The 25070-nt window shown below is 43.4% G+C and overlaps 1 protein-coding gene across 8 annotated transcripts in view; it reads left to right on the forward strand.

Moving 5' to 3' along the window:
- Window positions 1–25070, forward strand: part of GRM7 (glutamate metabotropic receptor 7) — a 430791-nt gene that overhangs the window by 200052 nt on the left and 205669 nt on the right. For all 8 annotated transcript variants that reach the window (XR_004537403.1, XR_004537404.1, XR_004537405.1 and 5 more), the window contains 2 exons: window positions 12855–12990; window positions 16836–16990. Coding sequence is in view for 3 of the 8 variants with exons in the window: in XM_033926677.1 (XP_033782568.1) it covers window positions 12855–12990; window positions 16836–16990 (291 nt within the window). In the remaining 5 variants the exon portion in view is untranslated. The remainder of the gene's footprint in view (window positions 1–12854; window positions 12991–16835; window positions 16991–25070) is intronic.

Consider the following 25070-nt stretch of genomic DNA (forward strand, 5'->3'; position numbering starts at 1 on the left):
AATTGGCAAATTATTACTGAAAAACAATAAGCAGCACATTGTCAGTTTATTTATTTATTTTTTAAAAATTATGAATCGCTTAAATCTAAACGATGTGCAAAACATTTACATCCACAATTTCATTATAAAATGCAGTAAACAAATAAATCAATCTTCCCCACTAATTTCCTTAATACAGAATTCTTTAAATCTAAAACAAACTCAATAAAGTTACATGGTAATACTTTTGCAATGAATAGGAGGAACTCTTTTTTCACTCAGTGAATAGTGAAGCTTTGGAATTCGTCTGTGGAGGATGTTCTTACAGCTCTAAGCATATCTGGGTTTAAAAAACGTTAGGGAAAACCAAGAAAAATTCTGCGGGTCTGCAGTGAGCAAGTCAAGGCAAAAGCAAAAAAGAACTGCAGAGAAGAATGTACAAGTAACAGGAATTTTATGAAAAACAGTAAAAATCTGTTACAAGAGATGGCTCTCGTGTGCATGGGGACCGGACCCAACACTCCTTCCTCAGGGGTCCAAGTTGTCCTATGCTGCACTGGGTGACAACCATATGGATTACAACAGACTTGTATAAAATCCGTAAATACTCCTGGCCAGCTAACGCTGAATGCAAAAGTGAAAACGTTTAGACATGTTCCTAGAGAAAAAGCCCATAATCTACTAATGAGATAGATACGGGAGAAGCGACTTCTTGCCCTGAGATTGGCCACTGTTAGAAGCAGGATACTGGAGGGCTAGTCTTATGTTTTAAAATCTTTCTTACATTCCTTTGATAACTGATGCCTGATTGAATTCTCTAGCCAGGGAAAGGTGGCTTCCCCACTCTCCCCCAACACACCCCAAATTGTGAGTTGCAGCAGTCCTGCAGTCTCTTTGTGGGAGTGCCAATGAGTGCTGAGCATCTCAATATGGAGGAAGATTTTTTATGTGTCCTGGGAGGTGCAATTTTTATTGGGGTCGATATTCAGACCATGGGACCCATGGTCAGCACTGGCTGGCTAAGTTATAGGGACCAAAGACAGACCAGCTATCATGCGACCTAATTAGTCCGCTAGAGCTTTAAATTTCACGGATGGCCAGCTAAGTCGTATCCATTATCTGCTAAGTGCTAATATTTATCAGCTATCTTGCACTTAATATAAGCAGTTAGCCAGCTTAACGCTATTTAACCGGCCAGGAGCCATTTAGCACTTTCTAAACTAAACTAAACTAAACCTTAAGTTTATATACCGCATCATCTCCACGGAAGTAGAGCTCGGCACGGTTTACAAGAACTTAAAAATGAGAAAGGGTAGGAAAAGGTTTACATAAGTTTATAAATCGAGTGGAAAAGTAAAGGAAAAGAAATTACATGTTAGAGAACCAAACTAAAAGAAGAGGGCCAAGCAAGATGAATTTTGGATGGTGGGGCCTCAAGTTTTTAACTGCTTCTTAAAGATGGCAAGTTAGTCTTAGTCTAAATTTACTGTTACTATGTAACCCTGAGGAGATCATCAGATCAGACCTGGTACAATTTCTGCAGGCAGTTTTGTTCCCTCTTGTGTTTAAGTCTAGAGGAGCGTAGCTGGTTTTAAGAAAGGTTTGGAGAGATTCCTGGAGGAAAAGCCCATAGTCTGTTATTAAGACATGGGGGAAGCCTCTGCTTGCACTGGATCGGTAGCATGGAATATTGCTACTCTTTGGGTTTCGGCCAGGTACTAGGGACCTGGATTGGCCACCATGAGAATGGGCTACTGGGCTTGATGGACCATTGGTCTGATCCAGTAAGGCTAGTCTTAGGTTCTTATGTTCTCTCAGCTTATTCTTGAACTTCTTTTGGCGCTTTTTGACTCCCACACTCTACTGAAGCAGCAGTGGTGGTATACCATTTCTTCTTTCTCTCGTCACTTCCTTTGCTTTGTGCAAATTTCAATAAGTCTGCAAAATGCAATTTCCATAAACGAATACTGTTCAGAGACTTCCTGTAGGTCATCAATGACTATTATAGCGACAATTCCACTTTTCCATCTCAATCAGCTCATGTAGTAAAATCTTAAATTAAATCTTGAGAATAGGAACTGGTTTGATTGCTTAAAGTCTTTGCTGCTGATTGCACATGATAGGCAGACGGTGGAAAGCAGCTCTTCGCTAACAAGTTCAGCCACACCAGGATTATGCAAATACTGCTCTGATTGGACAACCTGTGTCACAGGTACTTTCCTCTGCAAATTTACTGACACTGTTGCGGCCTTCTGACAGCAATGGTTCTCAACCCAGCCAGTCAGCTCTTTAGGATATGCACAATGAATATGCATGAGAGATTTGCATAGAATGAAGGCAGATCGTGTATGTCTCTCTCGTGGACATTCATTGTGGGTGTCTTGAAATCCTAACTAACCTGGTGTGTCCTGAGGATTGTGGTCTATATACATCCTGTACTGCTAGCACTGAGTTGGAGCTTCTGAGTGGTGTCATGGGTTCCCTACGCGATGCCGGGGAGCCTTTTTTTAAAAGTTGTGAGGCGCTCTCTCTGTTGAAGGGCGCCAAAGTGATTTCTGCACTGCAATTGTGTTTGAATCAACATTTGCTCAGACCACTTTGCATTTGGTAGGATACTTTGATGATGATGTCCCCTGATGAAGGTAATATTAGTTGCTGAAACTAGGATTATTTACTAATTTTGTATGTCTGTATTGTTCCCAGCCTAGATTTGTAGGTAGGCGGGTTATAAATAAATCCTGGTTGGGAACAAGAAAGGATTTACAGAATAAAGACTGATTTTGATCCGAACAGAGACTATTTACTGTTCTGACATTTCAGGCTAGTTCAATGAATTCATGTTGGAGTACGCTTATTATCCCAGGACAAGCAGGCAGCATATTCTTGACTGATGGGTGACGGCACCGACGGAGCCCCGGTACGGACAATTTTAGAGTGATTGCACTCTAAGAACTTGGAAAGTTCTAGTAGGCTGCACCGCACACACGCGAGTGCCTTCCCACCCGACAGAGGCGCGCGGTCCCCAGTTTCTTAGTTTCCGCGGAGCTAAGAAGACGCACGTTTCAACGGCTGTTGTAAACTTTTGTTCCTTTCGCCTCCCCGCTCGCGTAAACTTGTTCGGAAATATTGTTTCCTTCTTTTTCTTTTCTTTGTAAAAAAAAAAAAAAAAAAAAAAACTAATTGTGTTTTCTTTTTCATTTTTTTCGGTTTCGCCCCGGCGGGGCCTGTTGCCACCATCGAGGCCTCGGCCTTCGATTTGGCAGAAGCCGTTTTTACCTTCATGCCCCCTCAACCCGGGTTTAAGAAGTGCCAGCGGTGCGCTCGACCAATTTCACTCACAGACCCGCACAACTGGTGTCTGCAGTGTCTTGGTCCTGACCATCGAGCGTCCACCTGCACCCGCTGTGCGACTTTAAAAAAGAGAACTCTAAAAAACTGCCAGATCCAGCAGCTGTTGTTATTTGGCGCCGAGATGTCTGATTCCGCAGCACCGGCACTGGCCCCATCTCAGTCGGCACCTACTTCATTGACACCGCGCGATACCGCGCCGGCGTCACACCCCGCAGGTAAGCCGGCTAAGAAGCCTTCCCCGTTGGAGCGTCCTCCGGTCTCAGTAGCAGCGAGTCCAGTCCTGCCGACCTCGAGGCGCCCACGGAAACGCTCCGCTCCTATTGAGGTGAGCCCCTCGACATCAGGTTCCTCATCCGCAGAAGAAAAAGGCGGTACCGGTGCCTTCGCTGGACGAGCGGATTGCTGCTGTCCTGCAAGTGCAACTTAAGGAGCAGTTACAACAACTCCTTCCCGCACTTTTGACACCGAGCCTTCCAGTCCCGGTCCGGTCTGAGCCACCGGTACCGACAGTGGAGTGCCCCCTTTTATCGGCATCCACTTTGTCGGTACCGGTCCACACTGCTTCATCGACTTCGATGCCAATCTTGGCACCGGAACCGAGAGCTCAACACCAGGCGGTGCAGACTTCGGTGCCGATGCAGCATGTCACATCTCCCGGTACCATGTCTATGAGGTCGGGTAAGTCGGCGCGCAAAACCCGACACCTGGAACCCTCCACTCCGGAGTCTCGAGACCGTGCCTCTCATATTAGGGACCCTGATTTGTGGGATGACTCTGAAGACTCTTTTCTGTCTGAGGGCGAGTGTTCCTCTGATGAAGAGGATCAACTTATTGCAGATCCCTCTTCTAAACAAGATTCCACATCCTTTACCTCTTTCTTAAAAGAGATGTGTGAATCTCTTTCTATTCCCTTGGAGGCTGAGTCTAAGAAATCCAAGGCATTCCTTGATGCTCTGGACTTTGACCAGCCTCCAAGGGAATTTCTCAAACTTCCTCTCCATGACATCTTACGAGAGACTTTTTATAAAAATCTAGAGACTCCCCTGACTGTACCAGGAGCTCCTCGTAAATTGGACTCCTTGTACAAGGTTATCCCCATTCCTGGTTTTGACAAACCTCAGCTCCCGCATGAGTCTCTTTTGGTAGAATCCACACTTAAGAAATCAGCGGGAGCTAGTGTGTATGCCTCAGTCCCTCCTGGCAGAGAAGGAAAGGCCATGGACAAATTTGGCAAACGTTTATATCAAAATGCCATGTTAGCCAATAGGTCAGGGAACTATGCTTTTCATTTTTCCTTTTATTTAAAGCACCTCATTCAAAACATGGCTGCTTTTGAGAAGTATCTCCCTGACCGCAAGAAATCTGCTTTTCATGCCTGTTCTTCCTCTCTTCTCCAGTTACGAAAATTCCTAGTTAGGTCAATATAAGACACTTTTGAATTGACTTCTAGGGCCACGGCTATGTCTGTTGCCATGCGTCGGTTGGCATGGCTCAGAGTCTCAGAACTCGATGTAAATCATCAGGACCGCCTAGCAAATGCTCCCTGCTTGGGTGATGAGCTCTTCAGAGAGTCCATGGATTCCACTACACAAAAGCTGTCTGCCCATGAGACTCGGTGGGATACTCTCCTGAATACTAAGAAAAAGATTCCACCTGTTCGGCCTTTTCGCCAACAATCTGCCTACCAGCGCCGCTATGCTGCCCATCCCTTGCCACTGGCTACTCAACAGCCTAGATGTCAGCGCCAGCAACAGCGACAACCACCTAGGCCAGCCCAGCAGCAACAGGTGAAGCCTCCTCCACCACAAAAGTCTACCCAACCCTTTTGACGTGGTTCTCCAAAGCATAGCCAGTATTCCACCATCTGCCCATCTCCCTCGACCCATAGGAGGACGTCTTTCTTGTTACATCAGCCGTTGGGAGAACATCACATCGGATCAGTGGGTCCTCAACATCATCCGCCACGGCTACTCTCTCAACTTTCAGACACGTCCTGCACAAAGTCTGCCAAGAGAGTCTGCTTTGAACACCTCTCAGTCTTCTCTCTTTCTTCAGGAGGTTCAATCCCTCCTCCTCCTGAACGCCATAGAGGAAGTTCCTCTAGATCAGAAGGGGCAGGGATTCTACTCCCGTTATTTTCTGGTCCCCAAAAAAACAGGAGATCTCAGACCCATTCTAGATCTTCGCGATCTCAACAAATGCTTGGTCACAGAAAAATTCAGAATGCTTTCTCTGGCCACTCTTTACCCTCTTCTCTATCAGGGCGACTGGCTATGCTCCCTCGATCTCAAAGAGGCATACACTCACATTCCGGTCAATCTGGCCTCCAGACAGTACCTCCACTTCATGATCAATCATTGTCATTACCAATACAAGGTGCTGCCCTTCGGTCTTGCCTCCTCTCCAAGAGTGTTCACCAAATGTCTGATTGTGGTGGCTGCCTTTCTACGCTCTCACCACCTTCAGGTCTTTCCTTATCTGGACGATTGGTTAATCAAGGCCAATTCATCTCAGACAGTGCTCCTGGCCACCAACCAAACCATCCTGTTTCTACAACTTCTGGGGTTCGAGATCAATCTACCCAAATCCCATCTCATCCCCACTCAGAGACTTCAATTCATTGGAGCGGTGCTGGACACAGTCCTCATGAGAGCATTCCTGCCGTTCAACCGTCTTCACACTCTTCAATCTCTATGTCAGCAAGTGCTTCCACAACGTTCCATCTCTGCCAAGCAAATGATGATACTCTTGGGTCACATGGCCTCCACAGTTCATGTCACTCCCCTCGCACGTCTTCACCTGCGTACTCCTCAATGGACCCTAGCTACCCAGTGGTCCCAAGCGACGGATCCTTGCTCACGACACATATCTGTGACATCATCTCGTCGTCAGTCTCTACAATGGTGGTTGATATCTTCAAATCTCTCCAGAGGTCTTCTGTTTCATCTACCTCCTCATCAACTTGTCATCACCACCGACGCCTCCCCTTATGCCTGGGGAGCTTATTTGAACGAATTCCAAACTCAAGGACTTTGGACAGCCCAGGAAATGAAGCATCACATCAATTTCCTGGAACTCAGAGCGATGTTTTATGCCCTCAAGGCCTTCCAACATCTTCTCTTTCCTCAGGTCCTCCTGCTCTGCACAGACAATCAAGTTGCGATGTACTACATCAACAAGCAGGGTGGGACAGGCTCTCGCCTCTTGTGCCAGGAAGCCCAGAAGATTTGGGCTTGGGCCACAGATCACCAACTATTCCTGAAAGCTATCTACATTCAAGGAGAACAGAATTCCTTAGCGGACAAGCTCAGCAGAATTCTCCAGCCTCACGAGTGGACACTCGATCCTTTAACTCTACAGTCCATCTTCGCTCAGTGGGGCACTCCTCAGATAGACCTCTGTGCAGCTCCTCACAATCACCAGCTGCCCCTATTCTGCTCCAGACTCTACTCTCCTCACCGCCTGGCAGCGGATGCATTTCTCCTCGATTGGTCCAATCTGTTCCTGTACGCTTTCCCTCCTCTGCCTCTCATGTTACGAACCTTGTTCAAGCTCAAGAGGGAACGAGCCACCATGATTCTGATTGCTCCACGGTGGCCCAGACAACATTGGTTCTCCCTTCTACTTTAACTCAGTTCCAGGGAGCCTTTCCTTCTTCCACTGTTTCCTTCTCTGCCTACGCAACATCAGGAGACCCTTCTGCATCCCAACCTTCCATCTCTGCACCTGACAGCTTGGTTTCTCTCGGGCTGACTTCTCATGATACTCTTTTGTCTCAGCCCGTTCGTTCCATTCTGGATGCCTCCAGGAAACCGGCCACTCTGCAATGTTACCATCAGAAGTGGACACGGTTTTCTTCCTGGTGTCTTCTTCATCATCATGATCCCACTTCCCTTGCAGTGGAGACCTTATCCACGGACTCAACCCCTGACACCCCATCCTCTACAATGCACTGAATCTCCCCTCTCTACTATGCACTGAAATCCCCTCTCTCTCCTTCTTACTGTAATATCCCTCCCCCCTCCCCCTCAACCTTTTCTTCCCTTCTCCAGCTAACCTAAACGACATCATTCTATGTCAATTGTTCTTTATTGTTGTTATCTGTAAACTCTGATATGTTGATAATTTGATAAATCGCTGTGAACCGCCTAGAACTCCCTGGGTATGGCAGTATACAAGAATAAAGTTATTATTATTATTATTATTGGATTATCTTCTTTCTTTGTCTGACTCTGGCCTCAAGTCTACTTCCATCAGAGTCCACCTCAGTGCTATTGCTGCTTTTCATGAGCCAGTTCATGGAAAACTTCTCTCAGCTCATCCCTTGGTGTCCAGATTCATGTGGGGTCTTTTCAATGTGAAACCACCTCTCAAAGCCCCTCCGGTAATCTGGGATCTCAATGTGGTTCTTTCCGCCTTAATGAAGCCTCCTTTTGAACCTTTGGCTACTGCTCCTTTCAAGTTTCTCACTTGGAAGGTACTTTTCCTTATTGCTCTTACCTCTGCCAGGAGGGTCAGTGAGCTACATGCACTAGTTGCTGATCCACCTTTTACAGTCTTTCATCATGACAAGGTGGTTCTGCGTACACATCCAAAGTTTCTCCCTAAGGTTGTCTCTGAATTCCATCTCAACCAATCCATTGTTCTGCCTGTCTTCTTTCCGAAACCTCACTCTCATTCTGGAGAACAGGCTCTGCATACTTTGGACTGTAAGCGGGCTCTAGCTTACTATTTAGAGCGTACTAAGCCCCACAGATCAAGTCCACAACTCTTTCTGTCCTTTGATCCGAATAAATTGGGACGTCCTGTTTCTAAACGTACGTTGTCTAATTGGCTTGCAGCGTGCATTTCATTCTGTTATGCTCAGACCGGACTGACACTGGAAGGTTCTGTCACGGCCCATAGAGTTCGAGCTATGGCAGCATCTGTGGCTTTCCTCCGTTCCACACCTATTGAGGAAATCTGCAAAGCTGCTACTTGGTCCTCAGTTCATACTTTTACATCTCACTATTGTCTGGATGCATTCTCCAGACGGGATGGACACTTCGGCCAATCTGTTTTGCAAAATTTGTTTTCCTAATGGCCAACCTTCCCTCCTCCATCCCTCTTTTTGTTAGCTTGGAGGTCACCCATCAGTCAAGAATATTCTGCCTGCTTGTCCTGGGATAAAGCACAGTTACTTACCGTAACAGGTGTTATCCAGGGACAGCAGGCAGATATTCTTGCGTCCCACCCACCTCCCCGGGTTGGCTTCTTAGCTGGCTTATCTTAACTGGGGACCGTGCGCCTCTGTCGGGCGGGAAGGCACTCGCGCATGCGCGGTGCGGCCTACTAGAATTTTCCAAGTTCTTAGAGTGCAATCACTCTAAAATTGTCCATACCGGGGCTCCGTCGGTGCCGTCGCCCATCAGTCAAGAATATCTGCCTGCTGTCCCTGGATAACACCTGTTACGGTAAGTAACTGTGCTTTCTCCAAACTCTGTCTTATTATTTATTTAGAAAAATTCTTAAAACTTATCTGTTTGATAACTATGTGACTTAATTGCCATTTTGAATTTTCTGAGAAATTTTGATATGCTTATGTAAGTAATTCACTGTTTATGCAGTTCCTTCTTGCTGTAACCCGCATTGGTGGTATATAAGAATAAAAGTTATTATTATTATCTGCCCTTCTTTTACGTACTTGGACTTTCTCTCAGGGTGGATATGTTTTGTCCTTTCTTTTTGGCTGGAGAGCCTTTGCCGTGGGTGAGTTGGGGATGGGGCTGACTGTTATCTTTTAAAGAAACCAGCAAACCAGAGCCCTCCACTGTACTGTGTATGAGTGATAACTGTCCAAACAGAAGATCAAACCTCCACACCTCATACAAGCAACAGCTACAAACAGTGCCATTGATAGACAGGGCCAATAAAGATAACTGGAGTCTCTTTATTGTGAATTTCTCTGACTTGACACGGGCGGTGTTTCGGCTACAGTGCCTGCATCAGGAGTTTGAGAAAAGATCAGTAAAATGGATTCTGGAAAAGGGTGTCCATCCACAAATTAACAGTCCAGTCAGTTTTGTGGTTCCCAAGTCATTATAATGAATCACAACAGCAATTGGAAAACTAAAGCTACTGCTCTTCTTTTGAATCAAAAAATATAATGACAGAGAAGCACTCCCAAGACTCATGGTGAGGATGTTAGAGTGATTACTTCGCTATCAAGGAGAGTAGGAACCTGTGTAATCCACATTACTTTTCTGCAAATTCAGTTTCAGATGGTCAACTGACACTGGTGATAGATGAAGTGATTTTAGGAAGGGCCTTAAGCGTCTGGGCCAATCAGAGCCTTAGGCCCCTCCCTGGTACATCCAGGATGCACTGGGAAGGGGAAGGCCCACCATTTTGCCTGTTGGAGCAGGTAGGCGTCCTTCTGGCTGGATTTCATCAATAAGGTAGGGAGGGGCAGGGGGTCATCGGGGGCATGGGGGAGTTGGCAGGAGGTGGTAGTGTCGGGAGATGTGCAATGTGGTAGGGAGGGAGTGGGTATCTCTCTTGCTGCCGGGTTGGGTGTTGGGAGGTTATGCGATGGCGGCAGAAAGGAGTGGGCATCCTTCCGCTGCCGGGGGTTTGTGGCGGGAAAGAGTGGGTAAATCTCCTTCGGGTCTTCGATTTGGGGTTTGTTTGTTTTTTTAATTTGCGTGGAAGGAAGGGTTGTCTGAGCTGCCAAACCGTACTTTCTTGTCAGTGCCTGAGCCAATCGGCGCTCAGGCACTGATCAGAAAGTAAGGCTACAATATCTGACCTGTCGGTAAATTTTGTCCACAAATGTGGCACAATGAGGTTAGGGAATCACTCAGCGATGATAAAGAATCTCTCGGAGTGCTCTTTTTAATATTAATGACCTCGTTGTACTACATTTGCATGGCAGTATCAGAGACGTTTTAATAATCCGCTATTAAAATACATGCACGCTGAACCGGCTGGAACCTGTTTAGCGAGCACGTTAAAGACATATTTAAGTTTTGAGATTCTTCTCCTAAAAGTGGAGCTCTGTAAATTGAACCTGCATGTTTAAAGGTGACTGTCCTGTGCTTGGGCTGTGGATGGGGAAAAGGGGTTTCTTTGGACTGTTTAACCAGTGAAACCGAAACCGGACTTATGGTGATTCAAAGCTGTGAGGAATAAAACTACACTTTGGACTCTGTGTGCAATTTCTCCTACAAAACCGGAACCAGGTGGTCACAGTCCGTATAAAGTGTCATTGGAAAATGACTGTGACCAAAGGAATACAATAATACTGGGGCCAAGACAGAGTCTTAAGGAACACCTGGGAAGGGACGATGCCAAGAACTGTTATGGCTGGCATATCAAATCTTAAATCAACTTGAATTCACAAGGACTCTTAAGGGGCCCTTTGACTGAAGTTTAGTGCGCACTAACAGAATTAGCGAGCGCTATATACTAAGAGAATCATTTTATACCTATTGGGCTTCCGAACATTTGCTACGTTTAATGAAAGGATTGAGGTAAAGCAATTCAGAACAGGACCATCTCTTCCAAACTCTGGAATTTATGTATGTTATCTTGTTGTTTGCCTTGGATAAAGGTCGAATATAAGCTAATAAATCATAAAACACAATTGATAGTCAGCCAAGTCAAATGTAGCAGCTAAATCTCGTAGAATGAAATTGGAGATTTGCCTGAATCAAGATTTTCTCCACTGTGATGCTCTCACAGATTCAGAGAATTTGTTTTAGGAAGATAAGATTGTAGCAGAAGAAAATAACAGTTGCAAGAATTTTAGAAACGATAGTTAGCTAGGGTCAAATGGAAGGATTCTTTCAGGACTAAGGAAACTATTCTGCAAGCCTAAAAAATAGATCAGATACGAAGTGAGTCAAGATCAGAATGGCTGACACTTATAAAGTTTAATTATAACCTTTGTAAGATTAAAAAAAAGTGAAATGCTATGAAAAAAATCCCTCCAGGAAATGCAATGGACACCAAAATCTTGACAGGTGATGACTTCCGACATCCCATTTATCGAACCTTACAGGTTTCCAATCCAACTTCTTGCACACTTCATTCTCTGAATGACCGTAGACTGGTAATACCGGGCCCTCCTTTGCACGATATGAATCGACACCCGCACGCAGTGCTTTCTTCTTTTTCTCCAAGGTATTATTGAAAACTCAGTTATTTACTCCAGCCAGCAATTTCTTTGTGGAGGGACTATGACGTTGGGATCTGTGGCCACTCTGGGAGTGACCTGGTGCTGTTTGTCAAAGAAGGAGGTCTTCAAAGTCCAGATAAATGATAAACTGCCGGCAAGGACACAGTTTAGAATGACAGGGAAGAATGAACATTTTGATTCATATTAGAATTAGCAGCTCTATTCAGACAGTATATTAAGGGTAATTATCTTTACAACAAAATAGGAAATGTGTCAGGTGAAAAAGAAGCGAGGCTACAGAAAGATGAGATGTCAAACTGTCAACAGATTAAAAAAAGCTTTTTTTGATGGCTTCTCACAGTGTTTGATCAGTTTTGAAGAGCGGTGGTTACTGTAATCATGGTCTCTCTCCCTTATGACCCTGGTCACACACTCCTGTGATTGTGGCCCCCTCTTGAGAGCATAGTCGCTTCCCCTTGATTGTGCTCTGTCCCCCTTGTAAATGTGGTTACCTCTTCCTGTGACTTTGGTCTCTCTCCCTTGTAACCATGGATTCTCTTTCCTGTGATTGCACTTCTCTCTTGTGTCCAAGATCTTTTCTCCCTGTGATTGTGGTCTTTCCTTCTTCTTCTTTTCATAGTCTCTCCCTGTTGTGACCATGGGCCTTCCCTTGTAAACATGTCCTGTGATTATGATCCCTCCCCTTTCTGGGACTATGGCCTCTCCTCCCAGTGACTTCTTCCCATGTGACCATGGTCTCTCCTTCTTGTGAATATAGTCCCTCCCACTTGTGACCATGGTCTGACATTCCTGTGTTTCTCCCTTATGATCATGGTCACTCCTTACTCCTCCCTCTGAATACAATGCCTTCACCTTGTGACTATAACATTTCCCCCTTGTGTGCATAGATCCTCCCCCTTGTGACTGTGGTCTCTCATTTCTATCTCTCTGGTGTCTATGCCTTGTGACTGTGGTCGTTTGTCCCTGTGACCATGTGATTGTGGTGTCTCCTCCCTATGACTGGGGTCTTTCCCCCTTGTAACTACAGTCTCTCCCCTTGTGACCCTGGGTATTTTCCCTGTGACTATGGACTTTCCCCTTGTGACCATTGTCTCCCATTATCATGACTATGGTTACTTCCTTTGACGCTGTTCTCTTTTCCTTATGTTACCATGGTACCTCTTTTCTTTGACCATAGTCTCCTTTCCATGGCTTTTTCTTTCTTTTACTCTTGTTGCTTCGTCCTGTGACTTTGGTCTCTACCACCTCTGTCACCATGGTCCCTCCTTCCTATGACTCTGGTCTCTCTCCCTTATGTCCTATCACTATGGTCTCTCCTCACTGTGCTATTGTGTCTCTCTTACAGGTGGGCTGTGCGTTGCCCAGTCATTGAAGATCCCAAAAGAGCATACAAGTGGAGATTTTGATAAAATTGTCAAGCAGCTCCTGACCACACCCAATGCCAGGGGCATCGTCCTGTTTGCTAATGATGAGGATATAAGGTCAGTCGTAGCTATTTAATCCGTTTATTTTCTCCATTACTATCTACAGCTTTTACTTTCTTTTATCCTAAACCCAAAGGAAGATTACATGGTGATAGAATAACACATATGAATAGTACAGTAGATACAAATCAGAATTAACATCTCAACATATAATATGCAAAGCTAACAGTGATGGGGTGGGGGTTGGGGTGCACTTAGTAGAATATAAGAGCAAAAGAAAAGCCCTACTGGGTCAGATCGATGGTCCATCTAGCCCAGTATCCTTCTTCCAACAGTGGCCAATCCAGGTCACAAATACCTGGTATAAAGAGTGAAAAAATTCCTTTCTGCCAATCCCAGGAACACAAATAGCTTCTGAATAGCAGACAAAAAAGACTTTTCCTCCAGGAACTTGACGAAACCTTTTTTAAAACCAGCTAAGCTAACTGTTAATACAACATTCTTCTATTTGTTTTGAAGGCATTGCCACATAACCTTGTTGAGTGTCCCCTGGTCTTTGTAATTATTGATAGAGTAAAAAACAGAATCACTTTTACCCATTCTACACCACTCAGGATTTTGTAGGCCTCAATTATATCCCCCCCCCCCCCCCCGAGCCATCTTTTTTTTTTAAAAGCTGAAGAGCCCTAACCTCTTTAGCCCTTCCTTCCTTCCATTCCATTATATGAAGAAAGGCTTATGAGATTACGGTTCTTCAGTTTGGAAAAGCGACAGGAAGTGACCACTTAGTATTTTTAAAAAAAGCTCTGTGTTGGCTGAGGGCTAAGGGAGACATGAAAGAGGCCTACTCAATCCCGAGTGGTGTAGAATGAGTAAATATGACTTGATTGTTTATTCTTTCAAAAATGTTTATTTATTTATTTATTTTAGTATTTATACACCAGGTACATTCAGGTACTCAAGTATTTCTCTTTATCTGTCCTGGTTGTCTCACAATCTGACTAACATACCTGTGGTAATGGAGTATTAAGTGATTTGCCCAGGGTCACAAAGAGCAGTGATGGGCTTGAACCTGTGACCTCAGGATGCTCACGCTGCAGCCTAACCACTAGGCCTCTCCTTATAAGAACTCTTGCTGAGTATGTCCATGGAAGAACAGGGAGATGTCGGCTGCCAAGGTGCTGGAAAGCATCTCAGAGGTGGGAGCCTAAGAGATGGGGAGGACCAGAGTATTCGGGTCAGGTTAGGTGGGGAGATTAAGGATAAGATGACTGAACTGACACAGATCTTAGAGAAAGAAGGGTGTGATGGGATTGAGAGAAAGGCACACAGTAATGGCATGTATAATTCATAATTCATAGTTCGCTTTTATTTATGATGCCACAAATAATGCAAATATCTAAGCGGTTTATATTAAAAGGAAGAAAGGAGACAGAAAAGGAGAGCAACAAATGAAGACATGAGAGGAGGGGAAGGCATTTCAGGTGATGTCAGATTCTGGAGAATCTCACTGGGTGTTAGCTAGTATTGCTACAAAAACTCCATTAATAACATTTCACACAAAGCCAAATATTTACTTTCTTGTGAAATGCAACACATTTAATTGAAGATGCTCTTCAGTGGGAAGGAAACAGGTGCATAAGACTGAGAAATGCTCTGGCTGGTTGTTGCCAGTTTTACTGCTAAGACCCAGGTGGTCGGCAACTCCAATATTTGAGAAGGCTAAAGTGGGGTGGGCCTGGGGTGGGCAAAATAATATCCTTCAGGGGTGGCTATGGGAGTTGGGCAATACTGTGTCACCTATAAAGGGACAGTGGCGGGCAGTTTTGTTCAAAGTAGGGAAGGAGCCTTCTTTGTGTTGCTCTGGCAGCTGATTTCCCCCCCCCTCCCAGCACTATTGATAATCCTCATACTGAATTCACTCCAGGGAATTATGTGACAAAAAATCAACAGAATGCACCACAATAATATAACTTATTAAACAGAATATGTATGTAGGTACTTTGACACCATGTGAACAATGATTTTCAGCAGAAATCCTATTGCTTCTTTAGTACATTGTCAAATGGCCACTAGACTTCACATCTTCTGACCTTTGGTTTATTGTGGAAGTAGAAAACATTTCTGGAATATGTAATCTCTGAACATAATAGAGCAGCGTTTAACTCTCTGTTGCCCCAGCTACAAACTTAGACTGTAAACCCTCTAGGTAAATGAAAATATTTACTATAACTCAATGTAATTCATCTTGAGCTACTATTGAGGAAGACGTGAGCTAAATCCAAATCTAAAATCATGGACTAGGTATATTGTAAAGTAAGAGAAAACCTTACAAAAGTGACTCCATAATAGCTCTTAACTTCCAGGAGTCACAAAAGGGCCTACCTAGGAAAAGGCAGTGATAGTAGCTCAAAACACCTATTGAGAAAAGTACACAGGCTACATTAGTACAGACATGGGGGAAGCATGGAATGTTGCTACTCTTTTTGGGTTATGGCCAGGTACTAGGGACCTGGATTGCCCACCGTGAGAATGCTCTACTGGACTTGATGGATTATTGATCTGACCCAGTAAGGCTATTCTTATGTTCTTAGATGAATCCTACACAGACATTCAGTACTAAGAAAATACCTCGCCTTTATCACACTTGCAGCATACTGATAAATGACCACATACTGAAAATAGAAACATCGAGAGAAAATTAAATGGAACTGCCAAGAAGCCAGACTGTGCATACAAGAGAGACTCTCCAGCTCTCATTTTCCCCCATCCTCCTCTGTTATTTAATTCCATTACTTCGTGGATGGGAGGTGAAGTGAAAAGGGCTATTAGAGCCCCAAAAAATCCTTTAAAGAATGGAAAAAGAATCTGAATGAAGAAACACAAGCATTGGCAAGTTAGATGCAAAGCATTGATAAAGACAGCTAAGAAAGAATATGAAGAGAAACTTGCAAAAGATAGATATATCAAGAAAGATATAGTGGCGCTAGAAAAGGTTCCAAAGAAGAGCGACTAAGATGATAAAGGGTATGGAACTCCTCTTGTATGAGGAAAGACTAAAAAGGTTAGGGCTCTTCAGCTTGGAAAGGAGACGGCTGAGGGGAGACATGATTGAAGTCTACAAAATCCTGAGTGGAGTAGAACGGGTACAAGTGGATCGATTTTTCACTCCGTCAAAAATTACAAAGACTAGGGGACACTTGATGAAGTTACAGGGAAATACTCTTAAAACCAATAGGAGGAAATTTCTTTTCATTCAGAGAATAGTTAAGCTCTGGAACGCATTTCCAGAGGTTGTGGTAAGAGCACATGATAGAAGTGTACATGATTAATGCCATCACCTTGTCAAGAAAATGTGCCAGACTTAGGAGCCATTGATGCAAACATCTCTTGTCATGGCCCCTTCTGGGTCTCAAAGAACACTGAACTTCCAGGAGGAATAAACAACTTGCATCCCAATAAATAAATACATAACATCACTTTCATAAGCTGTTCAGGAAGCCCAGGCTAGAATTTTTCTAACATAATTAAACAAAATAAACAGTTACAAATAACAGATTCAGTAGTAAAATAAACCGAGTCTATGGCCTGAGAACGGGTCCTTTTATTGCTCTAATTACTGTAGAGTGACAACAGAGCAGAATCTCAGGGTATGTTCACTTATGGTCAGTTCAATTGAATAACTGATATTGCACAACTGATTACTTCAGTTCAAAAGAAAACACAGCCTGAGCGTGAAATATAAATAATGTGACATCAGTAAATCCAATTCATATAGCAGCCAAAGGTTTTTACAAACAGTAACTTACCTTAATGTTCTTTCTCTGTAGATTCTGCACTGCACCAAATATCTCTTCCTTATCAGTATGAATTTACCCCTGCATTTGATGTTCTTTCTTCAGACAGATTCTCGCTGCAGTAAAACGTGCCAACCAGGTGGGTCACTTCCTCTGGGTGGGATCAGATAGCTGGGGATCCAAGCTGAACCCATTAAGCGTTTATGAAAAGGTAGCTGAAGGAGCAATCACCATTCTGCCTAAGAGAGCGACAATTGAAGGTAAGTGCAGCATTCCCATCCTTCCGCCTGGAGCCAGACTGAATCTTTAGCTGCCAGACCTATTTTCAACAAGACTGGAGACTGTGTATTTGATAGAGCCTGATATAGTAACATAGTAGATGACGGCAGATAAAGACCCGAATGGTCCATCCAGTCTGCCCAACTTGATTCAATTTAAATTTTTAATTTTTTCTTCTTAGCTATTTCTGGGCAAGAATCCAAAGCTCTACTCCTTACTGTGCTTGGGTTCCTACTGCCGAAATCTCCGTTAAAACCTAGTCCAGCCCATCTACACCCTCCCAGCCATTGAAGCCCTCCCCAGCCCATCCTCCACCAAAAGGCCATATACAGACACAGACCGTGCAAGTCTGCCCAGTACTGGCCTAGTTCAATATTTAATATTATTTTCTGATTCTAAATCCTCTGTGTTCATCCCACACTTCTTTGAACTCAGTCACAGTTTTACTCTTCACCACCTCTCTCGGGAGCGCATTCCAGGCATCCACTACCCTCTCCGTAAAGTAGAATTTCCTAACATTGCCTTTGAATCTACCACCCCTCAACCTCAAATTATGTCCTCTGATTTTACCATTTTCCTTTCTCTGGAAAAGATTTTGTTCTACGTTAATATGGAGTCAATGGGTTCATATTCAAATGATTTATACATGTGAAGGGCAACTGGACACCTGCATTTGTGTTCTCTAGGTGTGTGAAGATGTACAGAAAACTTGCACTCTTGTCATTTATTTATTTATTTTAAACATTTATATCCTGCATATAACAAAAATCTATACAGGTTACATGATACACACATAAGCATGATTAGACAAACAACCTAATGCATCAATGCTATCACATCATAGGTAAAATCAATCGAATAGCAATGCACTTTCAAACTTCTTCAATGAACTAATACAGCAATCATAATTTCCTCACTTCACAAATTAACAAAGGCCTCCTGAAAACAATGAGCCTTCAAACACTTATGGAAAGATAATGAACGGTTAGGGCTCTTCAGTTTGGAAAAGAGACGGCTGAGGGGAGACATGATTGAAGTCTACAAAATCCTGAGTGGAGTAGAATGGGTACAAGTGGATTGATTTTTCACTCCGTCAAAAATTACAAAGACATGGGGACACTTGATGAAGTTACAGGGAAATACTCTTAAAACCAATAGGAGGAAATTTCTTTTCATTCAGAGAATAGTTAAGCTCTGGAACGCATTTCCAGAGGTTGTGGTAAGAGCAGATAGCGTAACTGATTTTAAGAAAGGTTTGGACAAGTTCCTGGAGGAAATGTCCATAGTCTGTTATTGAGAGAGACATGGGGGAAGCCATTACTTGTCCTGCATCAGTAGCATGGAATATTGCTACACCTTGGGTTTTGGCCAGGTACTAGTGACCTGGATTGGCCACTCTGAGAACAGGCTACTGGGCTTGATGGACCATTGGTCTGACCCAGTAAGGCTATTCTTATGTTCTTATTGCCTGGGCAGGCGATCCACAAAAGTAGACCCACCATGCTGAAAGCAGGAGAATGAAGATTAGCCTTAGCAATAAATTGTAACGAAGGCACTTTCAGTAGTTACTTGAACTCAGACCGCAAGGAACGGGAAGGTACATGCTGTACAATTAGCCACTGCTTTTGATAGGGTTTGCTGTATGGCCTTAAATACTGACACCAGGATCTTAAACTAAATTCTCCAAGACACTGGCAGCCCATGCAACTTAGCCAGCAAAGGAGTTACATGTTCACCTCCGATCACTCTAGCCTCCACATTCTGGGCTACTTGCAACACCCTTAATGCTTTTTTAGAAATCCACAAAAAAGAACATTACAATAGTCCAAATGTGGTAACACAAAACACTGCATAACTTGCCAAAAGTTGTCCGAAGAGAGCAAATCACGTAATTTCAGTACCATCATCCTAACTACTGAAGCAAAATGACCCCAAAACGTTAAGGAGGAATCCAACAACACCCCCCAAATCTTTGATCTCCTGCCAAAAGGGATCAATAGCCCATCATACACAAAATGCGAAGGGGCATCCAGGATTCCAGAAGTCAATAACCACAAAATTTTCATTTTAGAAACATTTAGACGAAGCAATTCATTGACATCCAAGTCACAATGGCATTAAAATAAGAAGACAATAGTTGATAAACCTGAACACAATCAACAGGCATTAAAAAAAATTGCAGGTCATCTGCATCGATATTGAACTTCCAAGTCCAAAAATAATTTATCAATTGGTGCCGCCATAAACAAGTAGCATCGCTGATAGGGAAGAATCTGGGAACCCCACAATTCAAAGGAAAAACTGATCGTACACTCCTGCCAGTCACACAAAAGCTAGAAATGAACAAAACCACGCAAGCGTTCCAAGAGTATCAAACGCTGCAGCAACAACAAGAGACACTAAGAGATGACGTTTCCTCTTATCAAATCTTTCCGATGTACATCTGCAGGCACAAGTGGCAGCAAAGTGACTAAATGCTGTAAGGGTGCGTGGAAGTGACTTTGGGTGTGGCTGTAAGGGGAGAAGCTTTGGCAGGGCTTGGGAGGGGTTTTCTGTTTGTTTTATGGAGTTCATTTTCTCTCTATTTGTGGCATATATTTTTAAATTGTAAACTGCTTAGATTGCTTTTGTAATGAGGTGATATATTAAGTTAAATAAATCTGTAAACCTGCATGGGTGGGGCATGGGAGTAGGGACGGATTGAGAGCAACACATATAAAATCCAGACGTCTCAATCTGTCCTCCTTTTTCTGAAGTCATATGGTATCCCTACATGGGAGGGTCATAGGTAGAGCATGGATGGATTATGGGGGGCTTGGGAGTGGCTCCCACTTTCAAGCCTAACTTTCAGAATACTGTATTTAAACTGCTCATAGTTATGCCAGGTCTAAGCACAGATATGTAAATGCAAGCAGTGCTAATGCCAATGAACTATAATGGATCAGTTGCCGTAGTAATATGTGGCCCTGAAGCGCCTTAAAAGAGGGGCCACTTGTAGATTGAGCAAAATATATATGCTTCCATTCTCTGCATTTTCAGTAGTGCTAGCTAGCTAGTGCCACTGAAAGTCTCTCTAGCTCCTACTATGGGTTTAATTCTATAACTAGCCAATAGTGTTGTGGGTACTGTGTGCACAGATGCCATTCTAGAGTGTGGTGCAGAGATTAGAGCTCTAATCTCAGCACCCTGGAGTTGTGGGTTCAAACCAACGCTGCTTGCTGTGACCCTGGGCAAGTCACTTAATCCCTCCATTGCCCCAGGTACATTAGATAAATTGTGAGGACAGACGGGGAAATATGCTTGAGTACCTGAATAAATTCATGTAAACCGTTCTGAGTTCTCCTGGGAGAATAGTATAGAAAATTGAATAAATAAATAAAATACGGGCTTAAACTAAAAGATATGCGCAAAATGTTGAGTGCTTAAACACTACAGATCACATCTATACATGCATGTCCCAACCATGTGTTCACCCCATTGCAGTGACAAGCACTAGATTATGGAATACGGCATAATGCGCACATGCATGCAAATGCCAGTTATCTCAGCCTACGGCGCACATAAATACATGCATGTGTTAGAATTGGCCTTTATATGTTTAGAGTGGAGGCAGCGTTATGGCAGACATGATGCCCGCCTTTTCCGTATATCACTGTTGTTTCTTATGTACATAATAGCACTGAATGTGCGTCTGTTTTTTTTAACCTACTGCTGCTATAAATTGAGCGGAATTAGGTTATCGTTTTAATGCGACTGTAATAAGCGGGACTGAAGGAAGAGCTTGGGGGAAGCATGGCTTAATTCCATTCCTCAAATGGCAACTTGCAGGTGGCTGACTTGACTCTTGTTTACTCAAGAGAGATCTTACCATATGTTCTTCAGTTTATATTTAGTAAATGAACTGACGGTGTTTTATTCAGCAGACTGCTGGAGGGCTGGAGACAGTGCAGGTTGGGATATGTAGAGAGCTCTGGCTGCACTCTTGAGTGTCTTTACTGGATTTAGGGGTTCTTTTCCTGAGCTGAATTAAGCAACTACTCTTTACTATGGACCTGTGCTAACATCTACTACCAGTTAAAACCAGCCCATGTGTAGGAGTCGGGAACTGGATGTGACGTGGATATTCCTGTAGTGCATCTGCAAAGAAGCTGCTACTGTGGCTAGGTCTTCCTCCTGATTCTCCTTTGCCACAATGTTCACATCTCCTGATCCTCTCAGCCCCCTAAAATGCCCATCCCTTGGATATGAAGTTGCCCTTATAGAAAAGACTGACCCCTAGCAGTAATAGTATGAGTCTACAGCTAGGGGTCATGGGTGCCATTTTGCCAGATGAGGTGCCCAAATATTTTTAATGCTCTGTAACTGTATATTTTGGGGCACCTCTGGATGCTACTACCTGAGCTTTTGCCAGGCACTGGTGACCTGGATTAGCCACCATGAGGACAGGCTACTGGGCTAGATGGACCATTGGTTTGACCCAGTAAGGCTATTCTTATGTTCTTATGTCAGCTAAATTAGAGGTTTATTCCGATTCATATCAGCTTCCCTCAGGCAGTTTGTTGGCGTGTGTTTCTTATGCCTGTCCACAAGGAGGTTTTGATTTTATAGTCACAGACACTAACAAATAACTTGTGTACCCACCCCTGGGTTTGTCTTCAGCCTCACCACATCAGGGGGCAAGCTACATTTAAAAGAAAAAAAGTCATGTTTGAATTATGTTAAAGTTGAGTTTGAGTATCTGAGTAAATGTGAATCTGGGAGGTGAGAGGCTGATAAGCACTGATGGATAGAGGGACCTTAGGGTGATTGTGCCTGAGGATCTAAAGGACGCTAGGCTGTATAGAAAGAGGAATAACCAACAGAAGAAGGGAGGCGTTGATGCCCCTGTATAGGTCGTTGGTGAGGCCGCACTTGGAGTATTGTGTTCAGTTTTGGAGGCCGTATCTGGTGAAGCATATAAAAAGACTTGAAGTGGTCCAGAGGAAGGCGACAAAAATGGTAAGGGGTTTGAACAAAAAGAAGTATGAGAAGAGACTGGAAGACCTAAATATGTATACTCCGGAGGAGAGGAGCGATAGGGGAGATAAGATGCAGACGTTTAAATACTTCAAAGGTATTAATATAGAACCAAATCTTTTCCAGAGAAGAAAAAATGTTAAACTAGAGGGCATGATTTGAGGCTGCAGGGAAGAAGACTTAGGAGCAATGTAAGGAAATTCTTCTTCACGAAGAGGGTGGTAGATGCCTGGAATGCCCTCCCGAGGGAAGTGGTAGAAAGGAAAACGGTGATGGAATTAAAAAATGCATGGGATAAAAATAGAGGATCTCTAATTAGAAAACTAAGGATGTAAATTAAAGAACTAAGGCAGACTTGCACGGTCTCTGTCCTATATGCGGTGATTTGGTGTAGGATGGACTGGGGAGGGCATCAATGGGAATTCCACTAACTTGGAACCTGAGGATGTTACTGGCCAGACTTTATGGTAGATATCCTGCAAGCAGGATGGTTGGACAGACTGGAATGAGCTTGGACGGCAATTTCAGCATTTGGAACCTAGGACAATACCAAGTGGACTTTACAGTCTACGACCCAGAAATATCAAAGAAGAGACAAGTTATTTTAATCATGTATTTGGATGGACCGTTCATGTCCGTTCAGGTCCATTCCTGAGCTCCTAATGAAGAAGCAAGCTCCATGTCTTTAGCAACCTAAAAAAGTTAATTATGTTTTGCTATCTGAAGGGGAAAATATAGCATAGAATGGCACAGAGAAAATCTGTTCAATGAGAAATGCAAGCACAATGTCTCATGAAGGTCAGCGGATGATCAAATAGAGGAGAACCTGAAAGAGCTCCTTTATGAATGTGCAGGAAAGGTTCACTGCTTTGTAACTTTCTTTGAAATAATAGAAATGGGATTTATGCTTCAGTGTCGGAAGAAAGGGTGAAGTTAGCATGGAGATAACATTGAAGTTTTCTGTAGCAATGGCATTGGTTTCTACGTATTTCCAAATATCAAAATCTTTTCCAATGTAAAAACGCTTCTTTTTCACTTAAAAAAAAGCTGTTCATATGTGTGAGCAGAGTAAGGTTACCTCTTCGCTTCCATTCTTCATTCATGATCCCATGAGGTCTTGTAATCCAGGCACAAGAGTCAGAATCCCTAGGGGGGCAGAAAAAATACCTCTAAACCCATTTGACTGATGGGGGTGATGCTGGAGGAGTTTTCCGGACTAGCACAAAACTGATTTCTTTTTAGATCCATAATTCATCAAGTCGCTAGGACTCGAACATGAGCACCTAACAACAACCACTATTAGGTTCATGGAGCATCCTTTAGTCCTTATCGAAGTAAATTAATTTAATAATTTAATCCTAGGGTCTATATTCTATCTAACCTTTCAGTTCTAAGTTGGTCACAAAAAAGAATGATTGAATGTGGAAGACACAGTTTAGACAGGACATTAGAAACATAGAAACATGATGGCAGATAAAGGCCAAATGGCCCATCTAGTCTGCCCATCCATAGTAACCATTATCTCTTCCTCTCTCTGAGAGATCCCACGTGCCTATCCCAAGCCCTCTTGAATTAAGACACAGTCTCTGTCTCCACCACCTCTTCTGGGAGACTGTTCCACGTATCTACCACCCTTTCACATGAAAGAGACTCCACTCATGCACATTTATATTAAGTAGGTATTTAAACGACTTTATCATATCTTCCTCTCCTGCCTTTCCTTCAAAGTATACAGATTCAGATCTTTCTGTCTCCATACGCCTTATCATGAAGACCACACGCCATTTTAGTAGCATTCCTCTGGACCGACTCCATTTTTAAAAATATCTTTTTGAAGGTGTCGCTTCCAGAATTGTACACAATATTCTAAATGAGGTCTTATGCAACGGCATCAGTACCTCCTTTTTCCTTCTGGCCATACCTCTCCCTATGCAACCTAGCATCCTTCTAGCTTTCATTATCACCTTTTCAACCTGTTTGGCCACCTTAAGATCATCGCTTACAATCCCACCCAAGTCCCGCTTTTCTGTTGTGCACATAAGTTCTTCATCCCCTAAACTGCACCGTTTCTTCTGGTTTTTGCAGCCCAAATGCATGAAATTACATTTCTTAGCATTAAATTTTAGCTGCCAAATTTCAGACCATTCTTCAAGCTTCGCCAGATCTTTCTTCGTGTTGTTCACATTTGCACTACCACCCAAAAGCTCTTTAATCAGCTAAAATGAAGCCACCCTTCCAAAGGTTTCTCAAACCTTTCTGTGGGGAGAGGGGTGCAATTCTGAACTTGTTTTACATCTGGTGTCAACAACCGATATTCTTTTGCAGATGACAGCTCCATGCTAGAATAATTCATGAAACTTAATAAAATGATTCAAATCTCATACAGAATTTGAAACCCAATTAACACTAATTTAAACATGATATGTCCACTCGCGGGCAGCCAATCTGCCGTTTGTCTGTGCCATTTTGCATGGCCTGAAACTGATTCAGACAGGCCCAACAATGAAATATTACTGTAGACTACATGCAAAAAACCAAGTGAGTGTGAGGAGGTTGCAAGGATGCAGTATTCCCAGCACTCGTTCATGTTGACGTATAGCAGTGTGTCGTCATAGCTTTACAGACTTAAAGGTTCCTGAGAAGAGACATATTCCAGGTTTTCATTTTGCATAGTTTCTGGCATCCTATATGCCTCCCTGTTGCCACCCCAAATAGCTCTAACTGCTGGCTACAGAGGGTGTTTGTTTTTGTGGGTCTAGTGACTGGCATCGGTCAAGATTTCTTAAATATTGATGAGGATTGGGGCTGGTATCACTCTGCTCTGCACATCTCTGTTTCTAAATGGTGAAATTGAATCAAATTAGGATATTATTTGAGTCTCTGTGAGGTTCAAACTTCTGCTGGGCTTTGGTTTATTGCAATTTGGCACGAAGCAGATGTGCAGAATGCAGAAACAGCTGTAAATGTTCATATTTTATTTTTGCAACTTTGCCTTTTCCACGGTTTCTGAGCACTTGGCCTTGAGGTGGCTTCTTTACTTTTCCT

Source organism: Geotrypetes seraphini, chromosome 17, assembly GCF_902459505.1.
Source record: "Geotrypetes seraphini chromosome 17, aGeoSer1.1, whole genome shotgun sequence".
Lineage (NCBI taxonomy): Eukaryota > Metazoa > Chordata > Amphibia > Gymnophiona > Dermophiidae > Geotrypetes > Geotrypetes seraphini.